The sequence below is a fragment of the Rhinopithecus roxellana genome, chromosome 14, assembly GCF_007565055.1.
Source record: "Rhinopithecus roxellana isolate Shanxi Qingling chromosome 14, ASM756505v1, whole genome shotgun sequence".
Lineage (NCBI taxonomy): Eukaryota > Metazoa > Chordata > Mammalia > Primates > Cercopithecidae > Rhinopithecus > Rhinopithecus roxellana.
The window spans coordinates 105,023,397-105,044,329 of record NC_044562.1 but is presented as its reverse complement, the minus strand read 5'-3'; the positions used below and the strand labels follow the sequence as shown (position 1 = coordinate 105,044,329).

General features: G+C 36.2%; 2 protein-coding genes across 13 annotated transcripts in view; one reads left to right on the top strand and one right to left on the bottom strand.

Annotated features, from left to right (window-relative positions):
• MARCHF7 (membrane associated ring-CH-type finger 7) overlaps nt 1-16,235 on the top strand; it is a 56,360-nt gene extending 40,125 nt beyond the window's left edge. For 4 of the 10 annotated variants that reach the window (XM_030916299.1, XM_030916298.1, XM_030916301.1 and 1 more), the window contains 3 exons: nt 6,128-6,237; nt 10,006-10,119; nt 11,719-13,437. In XM_030916299.1, coding sequence (XP_030772159.1) covers nt 6,128-6,237; nt 10,006-10,119; nt 11,719-11,955 — 461 coding nt within the window. In that variant the 3' untranslated portion in view covers nt 11,956-13,437. Of the gene's footprint in view, nt 1-6,127; nt 6,261-10,005; nt 10,120-11,718; nt 13,438-14,682 lie in introns of those variants that run through there. The other 6 variants (XR_004053158.1, XM_010379113.2, XR_004053160.1 and 3 more) reach the window with 6 other exon arrangements.
• Nucleotides 1-20,933, bottom strand: part of CD302 (CD302 molecule) — a 41,748-nt gene that overhangs the window by 1,164 nt on the left and 19,651 nt on the right. The window contains exons 6-7 of one of the 3 annotated variants that reach the window (XM_030916302.1): nt 19,243-19,441; nt 13,743-14,765 (exon numbers count right to left, since the gene is read on the bottom strand). In XM_030916302.1, the coding sequence (XP_030772162.1) occupies nt 14,744-14,765; nt 19,243-19,441 (221 nt within the window). In that variant the 3' untranslated portion in view covers nt 13,743-14,743. Of the gene's footprint in view, nt 1-13,742; nt 14,766-16,015; nt 19,442-20,933 lie in introns of those variants that run through there. The other 2 variants (XM_030916303.1, XM_030916304.1) reach the window with 2 other exon arrangements.

Sequence of the window (20,933 nt, the reverse complement as noted above, 5' to 3'; positions counted from 1 at the left end):
CCAGCTGTGTGTCCTTGAGAAAGATTTCTTTCTAATGTTGCTGTTGTGTCACTTAGCGAGTTATGATAATAAGGCTTCTATGGGGATTTATTTGTTCATTGAGTGCCTGTAATGGAGCCAGGCACAGTAGTTCTAGACATTGGTTATAGGATGGTAAAAAGACAAGGCACCTGCTTCTTGTAGTGATATTGGGTGTTAACGAAATGCCTTTCTGAAGTGAGAACATGTAAATTGAGGGCTGAGCTATTCCATGATTAGGGGAAGAGCACTCTAGCATAGGGAACAGCAAGTTCAAAGACTTTAAGGTGGGAGTCAACCTAGGTCTATTTGAGGAGCTGAATTATGCATAGTGTGGCTGGTGTAGGGGAGGGGAGATAAAGTTGAGATGAGAAAGATTAGCAGAAGTTAGTTTGTGCAAGACTTTTAAAGGCCCAAATCTTAGATTTAAATATGATGGGAAGCTACTAAAGGGAAAGGGAATGAAATTATCTCATTTATATTTGGCTTCTCTGAGAATGGATTTTTAGGGGGACAAGAGTAGTACAGGGAGACCAACCAGGAGTCTGTTATGAGAGCACTTGCTAGAGTTGGTGTTGATTAACATGTAGCAGTGTGACCGTGATGATAGAATGGATAGATTCTGTTATATTTTGTAGGTAGATTCTGTAAGACATCCAGTTCAGCAGATTGGATGTGATGGAATGAAGGAGAAAAAACAGTTAGGGAAGCTCATATTTTTGCCTTGAGCAGTTAGTGAAAGGCAGTTCCTTTTACTGAAATAGGAAGCTGAAAAGGGAACCAAGGGTTCTGTTTTGGACATTTTATTTGAATTGCTTACTAGATAACCATATGGAAATGTCATGTAGGCAGTTAGCTGGACAAGCCTGGCATTTCAGGAGAAACACTGAAAGTTTCAGTTATGAACACATGAGTAACGTTTGAGGTTTTGGTATTAAATAAGGTCAGCTAGAGGAAGAGCATATATCAAAGAAATAGGCCCAGGGCAGAGCCCTGGGACACCCAAACGTTGAGTGAAAACAAAGGAGATTTGAAAAGCAGCCTTTAGGAAGGAAGAAAACCAAGAAAATGCGTTGCGCAAGCCAAAAGAAGAATGCTTTAAGGAGTATGGGATCAACCCTGCACTTCTGAGAGGTCAAGTAAAATGAGAAAAAAGAATAATTGGATTTGATAGCATAGATGTTCTTCCTGGTTTCAATCTCTGGAATGCTGGGTTCCTGAGCCTGATTAGATTAGACTGAGTAGAGAAAAGGAGGTAAGAAAGGATAGACAGCAACGTAGGTTCAACACTTTGAACAAATTTACTACCAAGGAGACTGGAGATGGGGAACAGGAATTAGAGTTACATGGGATCACAAGAAGTGTTTTTGTTTTATTTTGAGGTAGGGGATTTTAAGGCATGTTTTTATTTTGAGACTTCTAACAGAGGGAAAAAAATATGAAAAGAGGAGAAAGAAGATAGGGTCCAGAGCACAGCTTGAGTGGTTATCCCTTAATAGGAGAAAGGATATTTCCTCATCAGAAGGCTAGTGTTGATGTGAGTGTTTATCAGTTTGTTGCTTTGATGGGAAGATTTATGACTCCCTCTGTTAATTGCATCTGTTTTCTTAGAAAGAGAGGTAAGGTCTTTAGCTGGTTAGGAAGTTTTGAGGTGTGAGGAAAATAACATTCTAAGGAAGTGGATGTGTAGTAGGATTTCCAGATTGTATTAGTGTCTGTAAAAGTGATTTTAAAATGAGGTACACATACAGTTTTTTTAAAGCAGTTTTCAGATGCTTGGTTAAAGGTATGGACTAGAGTACAATGCTGGTAGGTCTTTTGCCAGGCAAGTATGATGAAGGGAGTTGAGGGTATCTATAAGGACATAATTGTGGCGATCCTAGAAATTAAAATCAGGAGGAAAGTAAGGACGTCAGGAAGTGTATAGTGAGAAAGAGGTAGAGTATCTGAATTTTATTGACATTGATGTAAGTAGGCTAAAATAAGAATTGGTACACAGGAGGAGGGGATGCTTAAAATGGAGATTTAGGGGTAGTGCAGCAAATTGTGATGAGGTCAAGGGTATGAACTTAGAGTTGGTGACTGAGGTGGGGAAGGGTGATACTGGAAGCAAAGATGTTGAGAAAGTTATAATCCAATGGGACTGGTTTTGGATGTTGAAACAACCAAGGATTTAGTTGGCAAAGAAGGGTAGAGAACTAGGTGCTGAAATCATTAATGATTGGGGGGGGGGGGGGATTAAGATTTGAAAACAGTAATGGGTGTGTTGGGTGGGCAACTACCCTCACTTCTTGGTCCTGAGTTACAAGGGACTGTGGGGATAAAATGGCTATAGAAGCATATATATAGGTATCATTAGTCAGAAGGCACTGTGGTTCAGGCATGAAAGTAAAGAGATAATTGAAAAGAGAAAGGTTGATGATTAGAGGAATTTACTGATATTAGACCATGATACCAGGGGATATAGGAACAACCAGTACAGTAGAAAACTAGATCAGATTAATAAATGTACATAATTGTGTGAGATTAAAGGTCTGATCATTAGCATGGTAACAGACAACTATGTTGTGAGGTATGATGGCACTGATTTTGATTTTAATAATCTGTTGGAGGAGTTGGGTTCAAGTTGGAGATTATGGGGATACTGGGAAAATTCCTGAGACTCCCAGTAATCTGGTAGTCAAGTGGTGAGTAGTAGCCCTCTAGGGGGCACAAGAGGAGAAAGCAGTATCTTTTCTTCTAAGCTAGTCTAAGCCCAAGGCTCTGAACAAGCTATCTCACCTGGAACTGCCTTTTCTCTGAGCTGTATGGTGTTACGGTAACTCACAGGCTTTGTTAGTCACTGCCCTGAGGTGTTAGATGTACTAAATGAGAGATTACACGTAAAGTGCTTAGTATTTTGACACTTAAGGGCCCAGAAATGTTAGCTATTACCAAAATGAAGAACAACAACTTGACTCAACTTCTGATACATATAATTGGATTGTTAGTGCTAGATATGGAGGAAAACAGATAATACAGTTTATTGTTTAAGAACATTGGCTTTTTGAAGTTAGACAAGCCCAGTTTGGAATATTTACTTGAACACTCAGCTAGCTATAGGGTCTTGAGCATGTTTCTTAACATTGGTTCTAAACCCTGGCTGCTGATCAAAATCACCCACTGGAGTTTTTAAAAATACAGATGGGCCAGGTATGGTGGCTCACACCTGTAATCCCAGCACTTTGGGAGGCCAAGGTAGGTGGAACACCTGAGGTCAGGAATTCGAGACCAGCCTGGCCAACATGGTGAAACCCCCGTCTCTACTGAAAATACAAAAATTAGCCGGGCATGGTGGGGCACACTTGTAATCCCAGCTACTCGGGAGACTGAGGCAAGAGAATCGCTTGAACACAGGAGGCGGAGGTTGCAATGAGCTGAGATTGCCCCATTGCACTGCAGCCTGGGTGACAAGCATGACACTCAGTCTCAAAAAAAAAAAAAAAAATTACAGATGATTCAGATTTACTCTTAAAGATTCTTAAGTAAGACTAGGTTAGGCCTCAGTTCTATCTTGAGTAAAATTGACTAATACCTCATAAAGTTGTTATGAATGTCAAAAGAGTTATTGTTCATAGTTTCCCACTGTACCAGTTACATGGTAAGTACACTGTTAAATTAAATGGGAGTTAGTTTGTTTTTGTTTTTGTTTTTTGAGACGGAGTCTTGTTCTGTCACCAGGCTGGAGTGCAGTAGCACAATCTCAGCTTACTGCAACCTCTGCCTTCCGAGTTCAAGTGATTCTCCTGCCTCAGCCTCCTGAGTTAGCTGGGATTACAGGTGCACATCACCACACCTGGCTAATTTTTTGTATTTTTAGTAGAGATGAAATTTTGTCAAGTTGGCCAGGCTGGTCTCGAACTCCTGGCCTCAAGTGATCTGCCCACGTTGGTGGCCTCCCTGGCTAAAGTTTCTATATTTTTAGTAGAGATGGAGTTTTGTCATATTGTCCAGGCTGGTCTCAAACTCCTCGTCTCAAGTGATCCGCCTGCCTTGGCGGCCTCCCAAAGTGCTGGGATTACAGGCGTGAGCCACCACACCTGGCCTAGAGTTAGTTTTATAAGGTTATAATAAGTACTTTTCAAGATATGGCCAATTGAATGTCTAAGTCTCAGCACCTGAACTTTCCTGATAGGTATTCAGAAGTATTTCTCAGAGCTACACAAAGACCCCATCTGGTAGAAAGTTCATTCTGGTAGAGATTTATTTAAACATTTATTAAGAAGCTACTGTATTTGGATTGCTAAAGTCTACAGGATATACAAAGTTAGGCAGATGCAGTCAGGGTGTAATGGAGAGAGCCCGGATTAAGAAATACAGGAGTAGGCTGGCTGTGGTGGCTCATGCCTGTAATCCAGCAGGACAAGGTAAGAGGATCCCTTGAGCCCATGAGTTAGAGGCTGCAGCGAGCCATGGTCGTGCCACTTGCACTCCAGGCTGGGCAGCAGAGAGAGATCTTGTCTCCAGAAAAAACGTGTAGGAATCAACGGGTTGCTCCCAGCTGTGTGTAGCCTATTTGAATGACTTAATAAGTCTCTTATTCCATAGAGGAGGAAAATGAAGCCCTAAGATATAAGAGAATCTGTATTAAAAGATCTCCAAGGTCCATATTACATTTTCATGTATGCTAGACTCCAAAAAGAAGCTTGGTTTTTTCCTTATACTCAAAATATAGTGAAAACTCAATGTAATTTGACTACAGCCCATTTTGAGACAGCGTGCTTCTTCAGATTAGCACTCCCTTTCAGCTGTTTTCTAGAACATGTATGTAAGTTACTGCTGTCTTGGACCTTATGCCAAATTTTACTCTTAAAAAATTCTTATTAACACTGGTTATTGCAGTTTTATGAGTTCCTTGAAGGCAGGACCTACTACTTACTCTTTTTTGAATCTCCAAAACCTCTAATTATTGCTTGCACATAACAGTCACTCAACAAATGTTAGTTGAATTGAATCGAAACCTATCTACCCTATTATTCATATAACTTACTCTAATTTTAAGGCCATTTTTCCATTTAAACCCTATCTGAAAATAAACAAACAAAGGAAAAGGCAGACAGAACCTAAATGTTTAATTACACAAGACTACTACCTACCAAATTGGACCAAAAAGCTTAGGAATAATCAAATGTTGGATGAATATGGAAGTTTTTTCTTTTTAAAAAAATGTTTGGTAAAACAAATACATAAATAACATAAAATATGCCATTTTGACCATTTTTAAGTATACAGTTTTCATATTCACAGTGTTGTGCAACCATCACTCCTATTTCCAAAATTGTTTATCATTCCAGACAGAAACTCTAACCATTAAGCAGTAACTCCTCACTTCCTACTCCTTTCTCTGCCAAATCCCTGGTAACTTCTAATCTACTTTCTGTCTCTCTAAATTTGCATATTCCAGATATTTTATGTAAGTAGAGTCATAAAATACTTGTGCTTTTGTATCTGTGTTTCATTTAGCATAATGTTTTAAAAGTTCATGTTTGCAGCATATATCAAGACTAATTCCTTTTATGACTGAAGGGAGCTGTTTTTATTTGGACGAAGGTGGGGTCCCTTTTTTCCCTTTCTAGCAAGTAAGGCAGACACATTCCTTAAACTCCAGAAGGTCTTAGGTATGTGTTGTCACATCAAAGATACTTTGGTGTATCTTTGATGTGACCTTGGGTGTGTAACTAGGTGTTTGAGATGTTACGTCACTAAACATTGTTTTCATGGCATCATGTCAAAGTACTTAATGAGTAAGTAGGAAGTACAGATGACATTCCATTGCCTCTGTCTGCTTCCCAGGATCAAGGATGTATGAGTATCTGGGAGGAAGAAAACAACCAAGGTATCTAAATAGTGGTGGCAGCTTATTATCATAGGGCAGGACCTAATGTGCACATTGGATATTATAGACTGCTGTATTAGGGGACATTACTGGTTTACTGCAGAAATGTAATATTTCCTTTTCTTCTCCTTTCCTTTAAGGTTTTATTTATTTTAAGCTTAAAACTTAATGAGCAAAAGTGTTTTATGAAGACATTGTAAAACTAAGCTTTACTTGTAATTTAATTTTTACCAGGTTCTTCATTAGAAGCTGTAACCACCTGTGAACTATGTAAAGAGAAGCTGGAGCTTAACCTGGAGGATTTTGATATTCATGAACTACATAGAGCTCATGCAAATGAACAAGTTAGTATATTTTGCCTAATTTGGTAAGTGTCTATTCTATGCTTCAAGGACAGCTCTTGAAGAAAAGATTAAATCATGGTCAGAAACCTTGCATTAAAATAATAACAACAATGATAATGTTCTTAACATAATTCTGTTACTGCATTAGGTGTTAGAATTTCATAATTTTTTTTTATTTTTCCCTTAAGCTTAGGAAAGTTGTTCCAAAATAGGGATGCCAACCTTATTTCCCCACAGCTGTAAGTTTTTTGAGATGCATAAATGATAGTTAGAATGAAGAGCTCAATAATTTCCTCCTTTTTCTTTACTGAAGGAAAATTCAGGAGGTGGGGCAGATGTGTGTTTAAGGAGATTACAAGGGTGACTTTAGAGCCAAATTGTTGAAGTGTGGTTAGCATATTTGTTTTAAAAACAACAAACAAAAAAAGATATGCTGTAAAGGGAATGCATGAAGTGCTTGAAAAACACTTTCTGGCCAGGTACAATAGCTCACACTTACACCTAGCACTTTGGCAGTCTAAGACAGGATGATTATTTGAGGCCAGGAGTTTGAGACCAGCCTCGGCAACATAGCAAGATCCAGTCTCTACAAAACAGAAAACAAAAGCACTTTTTAAATGTAGGGGTAATGGGTCTCCCCTCTTTTGTTATATTGAATGAGATTTACAAAACATAAAAACCATTTTGTGCGGCCGCCATCTCTGTTTAGTTCCAAAACATTTTCATCACTCCAAAAGAAAACCCTCTACCCACTGAACAGTTGCTCCCCATTCTCTGCTGTCAGCCCCTGGCAACTACCAGTCTGTGTTGTTTTATGGATTTACTTATCCTGGATATTTCATACAAATACAATCATACATTAATATATTTTAAGTGTGGGAATAATAGATACCCTTTGAAAATCTGATTAAAACTATGTACCCTTCTTAGAAAATATATAGACACAAATTCTGTCTCTAATTTAGGGGATTCCCAGATCCTTTGAAGCTAATTACTTAGATCCAGATAAAGAATCACTGATCTAGAGAATGGAAACATTAAGCAGTTGATGTAGCATAGGTGCTACTCTAATGCCAGTTATGTTGTTTTATTCTCCAATGCACTAGTTATGCAAAAAGAAAATGACTTTCAGCAAGGAAATGTTTTAAATCCCCAAGGAGTTCTCTGTAGATAGCTGAGCATTGTTATTTAAAAACCAGGGGAAACATGGAAAAGTGGAATCATGCAGAAATAAATATAAATACATAACTTGCCTTCTCAAAATGAGAGTCGGTTTCAAAAGGATTGTTTCTTCTGCCATCTTCCTTCCCAAGATGCTTCATCCTGTCTCTCAAAGGCAGTTTTTTCCTTTTGTTTTGGTTTTGGTTTTGGTTTGTTTTTTTGAGATGGAGTTTCGCTCTGTCGCCCAGGCTGGAGTGCATTGGTATGATCTCGGCTCATTGTGACCTCTGCCTCCCGGATTCAAGCGATTCTCCTGCCTCAGCCCCGACTAGCTGGGTACAGGCATTTGCCGCCATGCCCAGCTAATTGTATTTTTAGTAGAGATGGGGTTTCACCATGATGGTCAGGCTGGTCTTGAATTCCTGACCTCATGATCCACCTGCCTCAGCCTCCCAAAGTGCTGGGAATACAGGCATGAGCCACCGTACCCGGCCAGTGTTTTCCGTTTTGATCTCAGTCAGGAATGTTTTTATTGTTTTCTAAGCATTTTAATGAACCATATTCTTTAGAAGTTTTAGGAGATACTAGGTGGAGTCATTGTAAAAACAGTGACAGCCTTGATTAAACTTCCTGGTTTTAACTTGTTTGTTCTGTATGAACAATAGATTCTAGTGGCCTGATAGCCACACTAATTTTAAGTGATTCGTTTCTATGTCCACATTAACCAGTGGCTTGATCTTTTGCAAGGTGATAACCTTTTTTTTTTTTTTTTTTTTTGAGATAGAGCCTCTCTCTGTTGCTCAGGCTGGAGTGCAATGGCGCGATCTCAGCTCACTACAACCTCTGCCTCCCAGGTTTAAGCAATTCTCTTGCCTCAGCCTCCCAAGTAGGTGGGATTGCAGGCACTCGCCTCCACACCAGGCTAATTGTATTTTTAGTAGGGATGGGGTTTCACCATGTTGGCCAGGCTGGTCTTGAACTCCTGACCTCAGGTGATCCACCCACCTCAGCCTCCCAAAGTGCTGGGATTACAGGCATGAGCCACTGTGATTGGCCCCATTTAAAAATTTTAAAAAGTGTTCTGGATATATAATTTCCTTTTAAGTTCAAAATAAGCAACAATAATTATTAAGTGAATTATTTCAGTTTTGGTTTTTGGTTTTTTTTTTGAGATGGAGTTTCACTCTTGTTGCCCAGGCTGGAGTACAATGGCACGATCTCAGCCAACTGCAACCTTTGCCTCCTGGGTTCAAGCGATTCTCCCAAGTAGCTGGTATTACAGGTTCCCAGCACCACACCGGGCTAGTTTTTGTGTTTTTAGTAGAGATGGGGTTTCACCATGTTGGCCAGGCTGGTTTTGAACTCCTGACCTCAAGTGATCCACCCACCTCAGCCTCCCAAAGTGCTGGGATTATAGGTGTGAGCCACCACACCTGGCCTCATATTTCTTGAATACTCAGTAGACTGATAACCAGTTAGTTGCTGAAGTTGGTACTAAGAACAGAGTTCTTGACGTCCGATGAACCAGTTGCCCAATTCAGTTTGTAAATAGTTCACTGTAAAAATTACAGGACAGATTAGATTTTTAATAATACTATATTTATGATTTATATTCATGGCTTGGAAACAGCTGTGGGGGAGGAAGAGAAGCTTTTAATCTGAGTAATATGAACCCCTTTAAATTATCAGGTTCAGAGAGGTATTTAAAATGTGACAGCATTCTCATCTCACTCTCCCTTGAGCTAAATAAATAGCTCTTGAAGCCACTTACTTTGGGGCTTCTAGACTAACTAGTGCCAAGTAGACATAAAATGCCCTATAGTTCAGTAGTGTATAGCCAATCACTAACCAACATTATTTCTGTAAACCAATGTTGAGAATTCAGAATGAACAACTTTTGTTACCTCTCCCTTCTGGATTTGTCCTTTTTTCTTTAAAAATTTGAGCTTTTCTTTTGTTCTCTGGGGCACTCTCCCCAAGGCAACTTGGAAGTGTGAGCCTGGCACCAGTCCTGTACCTTAACTAAAATAAACTCTGTTAATTTTGTCTCAGCAGCTGCTTTTTAGGTTAACACAACAGAACAGTTTTGAATTGAAGAACTGTTTTTACTAACTACAAATTTCTGTGTGAATGATTAGTTACTCTTACCTTTATTCATTCTTTTATTTACAGTGCCTTTAAGTTCATTGTATTACACAGAAAAACACTTGAGCTATCAGAATAGATTTTAATTATAGTAGTATATTGGCATAGCTATAGATGAAATGTAATTTTTAACTAAGCATATATAGCTATAGCCATTTGTATAATGAAATCTGTGAGCCTTATAGAAAACCAAAGCATTCATTCCACCATCAAATTATTTAAAGTTCCATTTTTATATAAAGTCATTACACTAAAGAAGACTGTATGAGAATAAAAAGTAAAATTTTATGAAATTATAAAGGATAGTCTTTTTTCTTAATAAATGGCATTGTATCCCTTATTAGGAACTGGATATGAATACATTTCCTCTAGTTTATCAGTGTACTGTGAGAATGAATCTCAATTCTACTAATTTTTCATTCTCTGTATTTTTCTTTTCTCCTGTTTGCTTCCCTATTGAAGGCTGAGTATGAGTTTATCAGCTCTGGTCTCTACCTAGTGGTGTTACTGCACTTGTGCGAACAAAGCTTTTCTGATATGATGGGAAATACAAATGAACCAAGCACACGTGTCCGAGTAAGTAATAATGAAGTCGGGGAGAGGGAGGGTATGATGCAGCAAGTGTTTGCCTTGGAAAGCAGATTGTTTTATATGTTGACATCTTATTTCCTTTGGGAAGCTTTTATTTTTTAAATGTTTCTTAAAAATAAAGATACTGTAGATTTAATGGAAATTGCTGTATTCTATAACAAACAGCTTGATTTTCTCATAAAGTTATTTTAGAGAAAGAAGTAATTTTCTAGCTCTCGAAGGTAATTGGAATGTATTTCATTGAAAAACAGAATTGGAAATATCAAGGGAAAATGGGCTTTTTATTATTAAAACAAAAACAAAACCTGAGTATTATCACTTAGAAACCTGAAATTGAACTCCAAAAGCCAAAGAGTATGGGAAATTAACTTCCATTTATTTGTTACTGTTCTACAAAAGATTACCAGTGTACTAATTTTAAAGTGTCCATATTACAAAGTATTGTAGATATGGAATAGTTGGTTGTTTACTGTGTACGCTGTTAGCCGTAATATGACATTTGGGCCAGCTGTATGTTAGGTATTTATAAGTAAATGATGCTCTTTGCCTCAGTGTACCAGAGGAAACTTTATGCTCTGCTGCCTGGGCCATTTTGTGTAGCAAGGGCTAAGGTCTCTATATATCTGCCATTATTGTAGCATTCTGAACACTTCATATCTTGAAATGTGTTCATAAATATATCCTTCAAACTTCCTTATATAAATGTTAACTTCGATGATAAAAATGTAGTAGAGTTCATGTAATGTTTTTATTTTGAACATTATCAAGTAACTGCAATTCAATGTATATAATACTCTTTCTAAATTAGTAAAATATTTTTCTTTATTTTATCATCATGTGGACATTATTCCAGTGAGCCAGTTAATAGATAATTATCATTGAAGAGCATTCATATTATCAAGAGAATTCAGAATTTGAGCAAAGATCTCTTGACTTCTAAATACTTTAGAATTGTGAACCCCTAAACCTTTAATACCATAAAATGATTTCTAAAAAGGGACCTTAAGTCTTCAGAATGAATAAACCATATAAAACATCTAAGAACTTTTGAATTCATGTGTTTCTAAAAGTTCGTATTAAGTTTTAAAAGTGGAAAATTACAAAATGTTGAATGATACTCCAAAGTGGAACTCAATAGGATTTTTATAATGTATAGAACCAAATGTATACTTTTATCAAATGTAGGTAGGAAAATATTGGTTCTTGAGAGTGTGTGTGTGTGTGTGTGTGTGCCCACTGAAACTGAATTTATTTGGGTGCAAATACAAGGGTGGTTTTTTGGTTTTTTTTCCCTCCATTTCATAATTTTTTGAAGTGTTTATAAGAAGACAGTATCATTGGATAAAATTATTGTATCTGCTCCCAATTTTTAAAAACTGGTTTCTACATGATTATAAAGATTATATAAAACATTTAAAAATTAATACCATTAAGCTTGTGATTTTTGATGGGGGGGAGAAAAACCCCTATTTAAAGGCTTAAAATGATGTTTAACTTTTTAAGTAGAAATGAATCTCCTATACTGATTCTCTAGAGCCATTTGCAACATTTAAACTACTGTATTTCTTTCTGCATTGTTTCTAGTTTATTAACCTTGCAAGAACTCTTCAGGCACATATGGAAGATCTCGAAAGTAGGTGGAATTTCCCCTCCCCAGACTTGTTGAATTTACTTTTGCAAATTAAACCCAAAGCAAAACCTAAGTATATATTCTGTTCTGCCAAATTAGAGCTCATTTATAGACTTAATCATACCAAAATGATTGATTTGGGAAATATGGGTTGGGCAACTGACATTAGTGTTTTTTTTTTTTTTTTTTAAAGCATATTTTAAGGTATGGAACGATGTAATTTTAACTGCATTTTACTTTTTTTTCAAAGAGAAATTTATTGTTGATCACCTTGATTTCAGGATTTATAATAAAAACGAAGGCATAAATCTTAACTACTAATCAAACCACATTTCTTAATCTGTTAGGATTTTATTTTGTTTTGTTTTTGGTAAGAAATTTTACCTGTTACTCAGCTTTGTTAGATCATAAGAGATTATTCCTGGGCTTACATATGATTCCAGGAAAATATGGGACAAGGAATCCTAATTCTGAATCCATATCAGAAGCCATAAAGGGCTTTTGTTTGTGGGTTTTTTATTGTTGTTGTTGTTGTTTGGCTTTTTGTAGGTCCTCATGGACCTTTAATAGGTAGCCAGCGCTGCCAACAGCTCCAGTCTCTTAAGATCCCATTCCAGCCTCAGGATTTCTGGCTGGGATTATAAGTGAAGGCACTTAATTCTCAAATCTTTACAGGCATCTGTACAGCCTATCCTCTTCTTAATGTCCTGTAACTTCCAGGGTGCTTCATACCATGTGGGCACATGTATTGGAGCTAGAAAATGAAGATTACCCCACCCACCCCCTACATATTTTACTTTTTCACCCTTTGTTGCCTATTCCAAAACACTACCTGAAGTGTCTTTTTAAAATATGTATTCTTCAGTTGAATACTGAAGAATTACTTTCTGTACTCATCTTCAAATTATTTGGAATGTTATCTGTAGTGCGCACAACATTTTTACTTTTACAGAAAGCTCAGCATCCTTTGAAGTAAGGTTTAAAAAAGACTTAGTCCTCATAGGAACCTTTTAATTCTAGGTAATCTAAATCATAGATTTTTGTCATTAATTCTATACTACTTTCAACTTTCAAAAGGTCTTGAGATGAAACCAGGTAACGTATTTTCACAATTTTAATTAGGATATGTGAAAAGAAAGGAGTCAGTGCGAATTCACTTGGTATAAAATTTTTATACCTTTCTCTTTATACCGTCTTTCAGATCCCTTAGGTTGGCCTAATACAAAGGTCTCTGTTTTTTTAAATTACAATTTATACTTTGTCCAATATCATGATAGTAATTTGTTTCAGTGTATGTTTTCCCCAGATTTCTCCATTTTAAAAAACTAACATTCTCGCTTAAAATTTAATTTCTTAAACATAGTATTGTCTGCTCCTAACATGTGGGAAGAAAAAGATGGAGGTGAAATATGTCCAAACTCAAATGAGCATGAAAGACAAGTTTGCTGCAAGTTAACACCTAAATATTAGAGTATTAATACATTCTGAAATGGGTTCTGACTAAATTGTCCTCTCCTGTGGAGTTAAATGGAAAAACGCAAGAAGTTCCTTAATAAGCTATAATCTTTTTTTTTTTCTTTTTTTTTTTGAGACGGAGTCTTGCTCTGTTGCCCAGGCTGGAGTGCAGTGGCGCGATCTCAGCTCACTGCAAGCTCCGCCTCCCGGGTTCACGCCATTCTCCTGCCTCAGCCTCCCGAGTAGCTGGGACCACAGGCACCCACCACCTCGCCTGGCTAGTTTTTTTTTGTATTTTTAGTAGAGACAGGGTTTCACGGTGTTAGCCAGGATGGTCTTGATCTCCTGACCTGGTGATCCGCCTGCCTCGGCCTCCCAAAGTGCTGGGATTACAGGCGTGAGCCACCGCGCCCGGCCTTAATAAGCTATAATCTTTTAGTTTGGTATTTCTCAGTGATACAGCATAAAACTTAATAGAGTTTATATCAGTCATGAGTTAGTTATATGCTTGTGTCATTTATTAAATGGATTTAAATCTATTAGTGTTGCATAGTTTTTCTGTGCTTTGCCCTAGGTTGATTCCATTTGTTGGATGCTCTTAATTTGTCCAGTGTAAATATAAAAAGAGAGTGCATTAAGCCTTTTTGCCCTTGATAATGGGGGAAAGATGCTGATTAGATGTTTATTTTAGTGAGCTTGCATTTTCTTTCACATGCAAAGCAGTTTATAGAATTCATAGTTTTATACTTACTATGTCTTTCCTAAAGACACCGAGGATGCTTTATTTTTAACTCTTGAGCCACTAGTGACTCTTGAATAAATTGAGGTCAGAAATGTTGTAAAAGTGATAAGTTTCTGACAGTGTGGAGACAGGGGAATAATCAACAGTAGGTTTTTACTGAATCCAATTATTTTAATTTAGGCTGTGTCTATATGAAGCTTTTTTGACTTACTAAATGAACTTTTACCTTGGCATTGTATAGACATAGCTTTGATGTAAATTGCAAGAACACCCATAACCTCTTATTCTATGTACATTTCTTTTCATTCTCATCGGATGCATCAAACATGCAGCGGTAATAAGCCAGATTCTACTCAGGTGTGTGAGAGCACTTGCCTTAAGTTCACTTTTTTCCTAGTGTTTATGTATCATTAGCTACTATGAACACAGATTGATCTCAGAAACATTTTAGAAGATGCTCTTGAACCACATTTTTAAGCATTTTCATTTTTATAAAAATTGATACAACATTACAAAAAGATGTGGGGGCGGGAGCATTGTGCTTGGGCATCACCCAGTCAAACCACCCTAACCCTGTCATACAACTTATCATTTTGATCAAACAGTATACTAAATTGGGATTTTTGTTTTTACAAGTCATTGCTGTTCTGGCTTCATATTTACACTTCCCATTCTTATCCCCATTAAAATCATTCTTGATCATCCTGTTTTCTTTCAACAGCTTCAGAGGATGATTCCGAAGAAGATGGAGACCATAACAGGACATTTGATATTGCCTAACTTCATATAAGACAGATGGATGATCTGTAAACACAAATGTTTATTAAAAATGGCAATTAAATATAAATTACTTTTGTGGGGGAATGCCTAATACATTTACTATATATAAAATGAATATATACATACACATGTATGCCTGTATATATATATTCATTCTCAATTGTTGCTGAATTAAAATTCTGTTGGACTTTTTAACATAGCAAATCTGATGTTTATAAACTGGTAATCAAAAAGGTTTTTTTCTTTGAGTGGGGAAATATTACCCTTGTTTTAAATAAGCAATGCCTATCAACCCTTTTTTTGTGTTCTGATTACTGTAGTCTTATTTATGAAAAAAAGATTTGTGTTTTACTCTCTTGCTAGTGAGAAAAGTGGGACAAAATATACTTTTGAAATAAAATGCTATATGGCACCTAATTATTTTTTCTTTTAAAATGCCTTAAGTTGCAGCTCATTTTGGTAATCATTTGCTTCCAGTGTTTAAAAATTTATAAAAGAATGGGGAGAAGGTTATGAGAAGAGCATTATATTAGGTTTCCAAATTTAATTTGAATTCCAAATTCATTTAGCAATAAAACCTAATTTTTAAAAAGTATATAAATATAAAATGTATAAATGATGGATAGATTTTTGTATTGATTTGCAAAATGCAGATTATATTTGATAGGCTATAGTATGTAGATATTCCTTTTAGGAATATTACAGCTGTGAATTATATGAGACTTGCCAGTCAAATGCTATTTGGTTTAAAAAAAATTATTGCAATCTCAAGTTAATGGAATATTTTTAAATCCCACATTCAGAGTTTAAAACACTGGTTTTCAATGTGGTTTTTAGTGTTGTCACTTCTTTATAGATAAATATATAAATAACCTGTTTGGATCCTGGTCGTTTCTAACTGTTCCTTGGTAATTCTGAGCATTTATTTGATGACTTAATATTTTTCACTACCTTTGGAGAACAGATGAACATTATTTACCACGAATGGATCTATACTGTGGTCATGAGTTGTGTATACTTCCACAACACTGTATTTTTCTTCTGTCAATACCCTTAGGATACACTTTAAAACACCTTAAGGTCTGATGTTATGGCAACAAACTACTTTTTCAAACCTAAATGGAACCATGTAATTTCTCAAGTGAATGAACAATTTGCCCACACTTAGTTTGTTGGTCTTATGTAAAACATTGGCTCGAAATAAAGTGCACACGGATTTAGTTTACAGTTTGAAATGTTTCCTTTTAAACTGGTGCTCGAAGAAGACATCAAACTTCATAACCAATAATTTTATTAAAATTGCAAATCTCATTTTAAGCAGTAATATAAATGTTCTAAAATATTGCTCACCTTTTGCCAGTTATCTTTGCATTGTCTGTCTTAAAGCAAAAATATAAAATTTTAGGGTGGTAGTTTTAATATATTCTGTGGGTCCTTAGGGATGCTTTGAATTTGAAGTATATATACTTTTAATAAAATTCAGTGTGACAATTATGTTCTGCTTAACCCATAAAACTTTATTTAAAAATTTTAACTACATGGTACAAAACATTGATTGGTATGCATATAAGATAATTCTGTATAGTTTTGTCATTAAATTAATGCTAAATGACAGTGATAACAATGGCTTAAGCTTTACAGTATTCTTGTAGTTCCCTAGTACCACTTAGTATTTAAATATTGTCATATTAGCTTCAGATTATCATGTAAATGACAGTAGAGGAATTAGAGAAAAGGCTTTCATTGGTTATCAGTTTTAAATTCTAAACAAAAGAGACCTTACACTGCTCACTACAAAGAATGCAATTTTCTAAGAAAATGTAGTTTAAAATGTTATTCTAAATATCTGCCAAAGAATTATAGTTATTACTAGCTAAAACAAAGATGTTGAAGAAAGCAGTTTCTACATTCTGAATGTAGTAAACAAGCCTGCCTGTGTAATCCAATTATCTCTTGACTAATGAGTAGATAAGGGGCCCGTTATAGATGTTCTGGTATATAAAGAAAATTAAAATGTAGGCCGAGTGTGGTGGCTCACACATGTACTCCCAGCACTTTGGGAGACCAAGGTGGGTGGATCACTTGAGGTCAAGAGTTTGAGACCAGCCCAGCCAATATGGCGAAACCCTGTCTCTACCAAAAATACAAAAAGCCAGGTGTGGTGACAGATGTCTGTAGTCCCAGCTACTAAGGGGACTGAGGCAGGAGAATCGCTTGAAAACCTGCAAGGCGGAGATTGGAGTGAGCCAAGATTGAGCCACTGCACTCTAGCCTGGGTGACACAGCGAGACTCCATCATATATGTATATAGCACTTCATTACCAGAGGCCTCTTGGCCTGTTGAAAAATGAAACCAAATATTGAAAATTAAATCAGAGTTTAAAACAGCTGTTTTGGAAGAGCTGCCATTAGGTAGAAAGTATCAAAACGTACAGAAGAAAGTTGTGTGGGAGTTGAGTGGAAGGTAGGATTTAAGAGCAGCACTGCCCAGTAAAGCTTCCTATAATGAAAATGTTCTATGATGTATGTTGCCCAGTATGGTAGCCACTAACCACCTGTGATTTGAACACTTGACAGTGTGGCTAATGTAATTGGGAAACTGGATTTTAAACTATACTTTATTTACTTAAATAGCCTCATGTGGTTAGTGGCTCATTGGACATTGTAGTTCTAGATGTTTGAGAGTGTTGGTTTTAAGTTGGACTTAATCACTTTCCTACCCAAATTTTACCACTCCTTTAAGAACTCCTTTAGAACTCTTGGTTGATATAATATGCCATAATTTTACTTTGCCTGTAGTTCTTCAAGGAGTGGTACAATTTGGGTAGGAAAACCAGGGAGGAATTCCAGGATAATGTTCAGTATTGACATTAGTAATAGTCTATCAATAATAAAATAGACATCTCAAACACTACACCACATCTCAGAAATGTAAGGAGCATGCTTGTGCTTGTGTAACAGCTGGTGTAATGCCTGCATTTTCAGTACCACATAGCCACACTGTTAATAGTTTTCTGTCACTTTTTAGTTACTCATGTCTCATTAATGATAGTGCCGTTAATTGTGATGAGTGTTTTCGATTCATGTGGTCAATAAAAAGATTACAAAAGCTGGGACTTTGTTGCCATTAGTCAAGCTAGTGAGATAGTATATCTCCCCATAAGAAAGTAAGATAATTGATGGGGTGTGGATTCAGGAGAAGGATTACTTTTCTTTGAGATTCAGACTTCTAAATATAGACAATATACTTCAGTCAGTAATGGATCACATATAGAACAGTGTTCCCTTAGTAGACCATATTTTTACTGTACCTTTTCTATATTTAGATACACAAATACCGTTGTGTTACAGTTGTCTGCAGTATTCGGCACAGTAACATGCTGTGTAGGTTTGGAACAAAATAGGCCATACCATCTGGGTTTGTGTAAGTACAAGCTGATTTTCACACAAGAAGATTCCCTAACTATGCATTTCTTAGAACGTATCCCCATTGATAAGTGATACATGACTAGTTTATGTGAAATTTATACATTCTATCTTTCCTGTTTTTGATTTATTGATGGTGAGGAAAATCACTCATTTCAGCTTTTTCATTTTTTTACTCCCCAAATGATTTTCACCTTTTTCTTAAAATGTACAATAAATGCACTGAAAACTTTGATCATTGTCACTACAGTTGTACTTAGTGTTTTTCTTCGGTGTTTTTCTTCGGTTTTTGTTTACACAGTTTTCATGTCGTTGAAGGAAAAATTTATAAATGCTTGAGGAGAATGAGATATCTCTTGTACAGGGGAAGGTACGAAAGGTACGGTGGCAAGAAAGAAATACTTAAAGGGGCACTAGGATATATAAGTCTTAACCTAATTGCCAGCTTTCTCCATGCCATCCTGGACACAGCGATCATATTTTGTTTCAAAAGACTTATAAACATTCATTAAAACTTGAATCATTTTTGATAAAATGGTGTGTGTAATGAAACTAAAATTATGTGGTGTGGGGTGTTAAAAGTTGTAAAATTTTCTTCATCTAAATCATAAAAGGAGATACACATTCTAGTGGAATTATCTGCCAAACAATTATCAAAGATATTGAAATGTATGGAATGTACTTAAAATCACTTATTCCCCATTTCATGTTTACTAGTAAACGTATGTGGGTCAACTAACTATAAGGGAAGATACAACAGGCAAGATAAATAGGCTGGGCTTTTATTTTTATCTGCTTCTTGGGCTTTAAGCTTTCCTTCATTCAAGTGACAGATTCTGCACTTGACGGAATGCTTAAAATCACTATATTAGATCTAAGATCATTTCTAAAACCTGTTTTTTTAATGAACCTAAAGATTCTTTTCACAACAGATGAATATATAAAAATGTGACTGGAATAAGGAAAACCATTAAAACTCTAATATCCAATGTCAAGTTTTATATTAAAATTTTTCCCAAGAATCTCTGCCAGGGCATTTTGTTGATGTCTTAGTGCAAGATTACCAAAAACTTACTCAAATTGAACAGGATATTCATTTTCTTCTCCAACTACCAAAACACAGTCGTCGTTATAAGGTGATTGGGGTGCAGTTGAAAAAACTGTGGTGAAACGAGAATCAGAATGTTTTTTGTACAGGAACCAAATGATTGCTCCCAAAACTGTCAAAATTACTGTGCTAGCAATCACCAAAGCTGATATTAAAATATGGTTATCTGAAAAGGAAAAGACAAAAGAACATATGGGAGATTAGGGTACACAAGTTGCCAAGTATATTTTGATGAGCACAACTGTAGTTTTTTGTAAACATTTCTCTGTTGAGAATTTCCCACACTGATGAGAAAACCAAGAATTGCACATTTGTTACTATCAAGATTTATATTTCTTGGCCTGAAGAATATTACTCATTTTTTCTAGGAAGTTGTGCACTTCTCCACTCTCCTGAAGATCCCAAAATGGAAATACCCAAGTATACCATGCTCCAGTTTGTGTTCCTTTGCTTTACTTTCTAAGACTACAAATTCAGACCTACTGTTCCCTTTAGGAATTCTAGTATTTAGATAATGTGTTACATTATTGAGGTTTAATGGTTCACCTGGCTTTGGAGATTTAAGATTTGTTTAACTGAAAAAACACCCAAGAGCTGCAGTAAAAGTACCTTGCTTTTGGGTGTCTGCATTCATTCATTCATTTGTGTGTTTCCCTGAAGTTCTGTAAGTATGCCCAGTTTTGCAGTTCTTGCCTATTCAAACCCTTGTAATCTTTCTTTAAGAATCTAGTTTAATAAATTGAGGAAAGTAACTTGGTTTAGGAGGACAAAAATACTTTTGGGCAGGTACTTGTATTATGTATAGTAGTAGACTAAAGAATGCGAAAAATTTTCAGAATAATTTTGACAGATTTTTGATTATTAAATATATTCATAATACCCATTATTTCTAACTGGTGCTTGTTAAAATGAGACCTGGAAGTATTTAAGATTATGAGATAAATCTGGCCAAATTATTTGTTAAAGTGAGGGAGAGCCATTGATATTTTTCAGATATTGATAGGATTTTTTGGGAGGAGTGAGGAAATGGTCACAAGTGAATTATCTTTTAATCCTGAAATAAAATTTGGTAGTAAAGATTTGGTAAGGTGTGAGGGTGGATTTGTTGGTATTATTAAAGACATTAAAATGAAAAAAAAAAAAAAGCCAAGAATTCTGTAAACTGAGTTCAAATGGGGTTCTTCCATAGTTTTTGGCTACGGCAACCTCCACCTTCTGGGTGCCAGTGATTCTCATGTGTTAGCCTGGGTAGCTGAGATTACAGGCACACGCCATGATGTCCAGCTAATTTTTGTATTTTTAGTAGAGAGTTTTGCCATGTTGCCCAGGTTGGTCTGAAACCCCTGGCCTCAAGTGATCTGCCCCCCTCGGCCTTCCAAAGTGCTGGGATTACAGGTGTGGGCCACTGTGCCCAGCCCCGTGGTTAGTTTTCTTAAAATTAACACAGCCCATTTTCAGTGTAGAACCTTAACTTTACCAATGTGAACACACTTTATTTCAGTCTACTAATGATTGTACAATAATCGCTTCATAATCAGTAGCATCTACGTTAAAAATAGATATTACATGATGGTAATACAGAAAAACAAGTCTGAAAGATCATGGTAATTGAGATATTTACATACTAAATCATAGCTTTAAAAGACCTGGTATCCTAA